At 38.1% G+C, this 5,752-nt stretch overlaps 1 protein-coding gene across 1 annotated transcript; it reads right to left on the bottom strand.

Annotated features, from left to right (window-relative positions):
* Positions 1–1,393: 1,393 nt before the first annotated feature.
* On the bottom strand, positions 1,394–3,471 carry LOC131143932 (uncharacterized). The gene is made up of 5 exons (XM_058092286.1): positions 2,933–3,471; positions 2,480–2,726; positions 2,120–2,359; positions 1,734–2,006; positions 1,394–1,534 (listed from the first exon to the last, which is right to left on the bottom strand). The coding sequence occupies exons 1-5, from the start codon at positions 3,469–3,471 to the stop codon at positions 1,394–1,396; spliced, it is 1,440 nt and encodes a 479-aa protein (XP_057948269.1).
* Positions 3,472–5,752: the final 2,281 nt, after the last annotated feature.

Raw genomic sequence — 5,752 nt, 5'->3', positions numbered from 1 at the left:
CGCGACACTGCAAAAAGAAGCTCATCAGAAAAATCATCATTTAAAGGGGAATGGGACACAGATATATCAGGTAGCTGCAAACAAGAAATATGGTCAGTTACAACATTTTGTACTCCTTTTTTTATCTCGAATGGTGATGTCAAACTCTTGAAGAAGTAGAATCCATTTGATCAACCTGGGCTTAGCATCTTTTGTTGCCAACAAATATTTCAACGCAGAATGATCAGTAAAAATAATAACAGGAGATCCAATGACATAAGAGCGAAATTTTTCTAAGGAAAACACATCAACCAACAACTCCTTCTCAGTGGTGGTATAATTTTTTTGAGCATCATTCAAGGTATGACTTGCATAGTAGATGACAGAAGGCTTGTTATCAACTCTTTGACCAAGAATGGCCCCAAGAACGAAATCACTAGCATCAGTCATAATCTCAAATGACAAGTCCCACCAAGGGGGTTGCATAATGGGTGCCATGGTCAAATATTTTTTCGGTGTCTCAAAAGCCTGTTGGCATGCATCAGTCCATAAAAATTCAGTCTCAGTTTGCAATAAAGAACATAGTGGTTTAGCAATACTACTGAAATTCTGAATGAAACGCCTATAGAAGTCGGCATGGCCAACGAAATAACGAATATCCCTCACTGTCTTAGGGACAATGAATATCCCTCACTATCTTAGGGACAGGTAATTGGGAAATCAACTCTACCTTGGCTCTGTCGACCTCTATACCATGCTTAGAAACTAAATGGCCAAGTACCAAATCACTACTTACCATAAACTGGCACTTTTCCCAATTCAACAACGAGTTCTTTTCTTCACATCTTTTTACGATAGCAATCAAATTTTTCAAACAAGTGTCAAAAGACTTACCAAACACAAAAAAAATCATGCATAAAAATTTCACACATCTCATTTAACATGTTAGAAAAAATACTCATCATGCAGCGCTGGAAAGTAGCGGGTGCATTGCATAATCCAAATGGCATCCTGCGAAAGGCTTAAGTACCAAAGGGGCAAGTGAGTGTGGTCTTCTCTTGATCCTCTGGTGCTATGACAATTTGATAATACCTAGAAAAACCATCCAAAAACAATAAAAAGCATTACCAGCTACTTTTTCAAGTATCTAATCTAGGAAGGGTAATGGGAAGTGATCTTTTCGGCTAGCCGAATTTAATTTACGATAATCAATGCACATTCTCCAACCTGTTACTTTCCTAGATGGGGTCAACTCTCTACTAGCATTCTCAATAACAGTTAAACCAGATTTTTTTGGTACTACCTATGTCGAGCTTACCCACTTGCTGTCGGAGATGGGATAGATGATGTCAGTAGCTAATAGTTTCAACACTTCTTTCTTCACCACTTCTTTCATGGTTGGATTCAATCTCCGCTATGCATCATGAACTGGCCTTGCATATCCTTCTAGAAATATGTTGTGAGTACAGATTGCAGGATCAATCCCCTTGATGTCTGCAATAGTCCAGCCTATTGCTTCTCGATGTTGCCTCAATACCTGCAATAACTCAGTTTCCTACTTCAAAGTAAGATGAGAAGAAATTACCACAGGGAATGTGCCCTCTTCTGGGCCTAGAAAAACATATTTCAAGTCTTCAGGTAGTGACTTCAACTCAAGTGTAGGGACTTTTTCTTTTGATGACTTCATGACTTTTGGTAAGTTAAGAGCTTCAAAAGTTGGCTTACACCAACTACTCATATAACCTGCATTTAACAACTGAGGAACCATCTATCTCCATACACTGCCCCTCAGATTTTGTCAACTCTCTAAACAAAGGAACTGTCTCATAAAAAATGTCAGGCTGCTCGGGAGAGTCATTCTCAAATGCATTGTCAGAACCAAAAATAGATAACAACTCTGAAATATCAAAATCATCTATCACAGCAACTGCACGTACCTCGGAGTCATCATAACCACTAGGCATCTTGCAAGCATTGAACACGTTCATCTCCAATTCATATTCCCAAATGTAAGCTTCAGTACTCCACTTCAAAAATTGATCAACGCATTGGAGGTAGCAAGGAATGGGTGTCCAAGTATGATAGGTGCTTGGGAAATGGTAGAGATAGGCTGCTGCATATCCAAAACCACAAAGTCTACCGGGTAGTAGAATTTGTCAACTTGAACCAATACATCCTTAATAACACCCCGTGGTACCTTCACTGATCTGTCAGCCAACTGTAGCACAATGAAGGTCTTTTTTAGCTCACCTAACCCCAACTGCTCATATATCGAGAATGGTAGCAAGTTCACACTACTCCCCAAATCAAGTAGAGCTCTCCCAATATGAGATTCACTGATCATAATGGGGATGGTGGGAGAACCATGATCTCTGAGTTTCTGAGGAGTTTCACTCAATATCAATGCACTAACTTGCTCTGTCAAGAAAGCCTTCTTCTTTACATTCAATTTCCTTTTCACTGTGTACAAGTCCTTTAAAAATTTCGCATACGAAGGAACCTGCTGAATGGCATCCAGAAGTGGGATATTGATTTTCACCTGCTTGAAGATCTCCTGAATCTCAGTATGGTATTTGTTCTTTTGACTAACTACCAACCTCTGAGGATAGGGTACCACAGGTTGGTACTCCTTACAAGTCTCGGCCTCCACGTCAACTGATTTCTTCAATTCTGGATGTACTTCCTCTAATTTTTCTTTGGTCTCATCTGCTTCAACTGCAACTTCCGGTGTCAGGGCAACTATTTGCCTCTCAATAGATATTTCGAGTCGGGGACTTCCTTCCCACTTCTCAAAGTAATGACGACCTTTGCCGTCTCAATGGAATCCCCTGAAACATTATGCACTGGCTGCTGTTGCTGTCGGTATGCCTGAGGATTAGGTTGAGGCTACGCTGAAAATTTCCCTTTTTCTAAGGTACTCAAATGTGTACTGATCTTATTAATGGCACCTCACAGTTCATTGTTAGTTGTGGCTTGAATTTGCATGAATTGCTGAAGAGTATCCTCAAGAGACCTTTTCGGTGGAACAAGTGCAACATTAGATGGAAGCCCTGGAGGTGAGTATTGTTGAGAAATTGGATGTGGCTGATATGGGTGCTGAGACTGTGGTGCAAAGGACTGGGGAGGCTGTTGAAACTGTGAAGAGGATTGACCAGCCTGATCATTCCTCCATGAAAAATTTGGGTGATTCCTCCATCCCGGATTGTAAGTGTTTAAGAAGGGCTGAATGGGAGCTCTGTTAACCCGATCTGCTAACTGAATCTGATCAGACCTGCTCTCCTGCACTACCGTCATGATTAGACAATCTTGGGCCTTATGGCTAGAGTCAATGCATAGAGAGCAGACCTCAACTGATTTCGCTGCTTTCACCTTCTCTAACTCCATAACCTCTACCCTTCTAACTAATGCAGCAATACGAGCCTGGATATCAGTTTCCTCCTTTATCTTATATCTACCTCCACCACCAATTGCCCTGAGAGGTTGCACTGCCATTGGTGCCTGATCAAATCGTGTATTCCATTGTTGTGCACTTTTAGCTAAGTAATCAAAGAATGCTAGTGCCTTATTTGGTTCCTTGCTAAAGAACTCCCCATTACACATAGTCTGAACAAACTGCTTACAATCAAGAGTGAGGGTAGTATATAAATAATTTACTAGCCTTCAAGACTCAAACCCATGATGCGGTCAAATATTAATCAGCTCTTTGAACCTTTTCCAACAAGCCTGGAAAGTCTCATCGCCTCTCTGCATAAACTGACTGATTTGCTCTTGTAGGAACTGGGTTCTCTGAAAAGGAAAAAATTATGTAAGAACTAACATTGCATGTCAGTCCAATCAGAAATAGAGTTAGGTCTTAGAGAATTAAACCAGATCTTCGCTTTATCCTTCAAGGAAAAAGGAAATAAACGAAATTTAATGTATTCATCAGTTCCTGTTCTAGTAGTGAAGGTAGTACATGCCAACTTAAAATCAGCCAGATGCTGATAAGGACTCTCAGAATCCATCCCGTGGAACTGAGGTATTACTGACAACATACCATGTTTAATGGTGAAATTCGGTGTATTATTTGGCAAAGCAATACAAGATGGTGTAGTGGTGCGTGTAGGCTGCAAAAAGTCTTTCAAAGTGTGTGGTGCAGGTGGATGTTTAGCCATAGTTTCCTCAAAATTCTCTTTAAAAAGATCACTTAAATCAATTTCAGTGTCCTCACTTACAACAGAAATAGGAAACCTACTACCTGTAATAGGTGATAGTTTGTATAACCTACGTGAAATGTCTCTAACCCAAGACATCAAACATCAACCCAAACAGCAGACAGTCACCAACATAGCAGTAGTCAAGCATGATAAAAAAAATTCTCGTTTTTTAAAAAAAAAATATTATATATATATATTTTGTGTTTTCAAATTATGAGAGAAATCAAAATAAATGGAGAAACACTAGATTAAAACTAATTCTTGCACTCCCCGACAATGGCGCCAAAAACTTGACTCCTAAAAATGAGTAACACTAGGACTATCCCAAGTATAGGAGTTACATCGTGTAATAATTAGCCCAAATAGGCCAAATCGTCTCCACGGGGAATGCAGATTAGTTCTAAACTAGCTCGAAACAAGAAAAGAAAATAAGAAAATAATTTTACTGAACATGATTCTGATTCAAAATTTTGGATTTTTGGAGAATTTGTGATGAAATTAAAATGACACAAACCTAAACTATGAACCTAATATGCATAAACAATAAAATAAATACTATGAAATTAAATAACCCAAATAACTATGCCAACCCATTATAATCCATTTAATAACTCAACAAAAATAACTAGACTTTAACTCAACACAATAATGGCTTGAATAAAATAAATAGATCCAACAATCTCTAAAATTAAGCTAAACTTAACAATGGTTCAACTAAAAATGAGCTTAATCTAGTAATATCTTAAACATAAACAAACCTAACACTAACGTAAACAAAAATATCCAATCCAATAATCAATTCAACCAAATATTAGAATAAGGAACAAAACGTAAATAAATAGTTAGGAATTCTTCAACAATGAAATATAATAACACACTAATTAACTTAAACAAACATTTAGTTTCAACACTAATTTTAAATAAAAAAAAAGCTAAACTCAACAGTAAATCTAATTCAAACAAGATTCAATGACTCTAAGTAAAAAAATACAAGTTGACTTCCATAATAAAAATAACCGAAACAAAATTTCATTCCAACACTGATTTTAAATAAAAAAAAAAAACTGAACTTAATAATAAGAATAACCCAAATAAATATTTAATTTCAAAAAGAGAGAGAGAGAGAGAGAGAGAGAGAGAGAGAGAGAGAGAGAGAGAGAGAGAGAGAGAGAGTGGCCATAGGTGTATGGAGTTGCCCCTACTGCTCACGGCTCCCAAGGAGAGAGCCTCCCACTGCGATGCACAATTCCCAAGAAAAGAAGAATCCCCACTAACCCTTTCTAAAAAAACATTTTAAAACCCTAGCCTTCTACTTTTACAATAAATGCCCTCTAGCACCCTAGTCTAGCTTCCCTTGCTTTTGGACCTAGCGCACATCCTTATTCCCAGCTGTATATATGACCAGCACACACACATTAAACCTTTTTTATTTGCCACCCCATTTTTTTAGCCTTGCATGGTTAGGTCACATCAAAGACCCAGCCCACTCCTTTTTCTTTTTTCTTTTTTCTTTTTTCATTTGCTTTTCACACACTTCACTACTAGCCCAAAGCACAAGCACAATTTCGACCATATTA

Source organism: Malania oleifera, chromosome 12, assembly GCF_029873635.1.
Source record: "Malania oleifera isolate guangnan ecotype guangnan chromosome 12, ASM2987363v1, whole genome shotgun sequence".
Taxonomy (NCBI): domain Eukaryota; kingdom Viridiplantae; phylum Streptophyta; class Magnoliopsida; order Santalales; family Ximeniaceae; genus Malania; species Malania oleifera.
The sequence above is the reverse complement of the archived record's forward strand: the minus strand, read 5'-3'. Positions and strand labels throughout refer to the sequence as shown.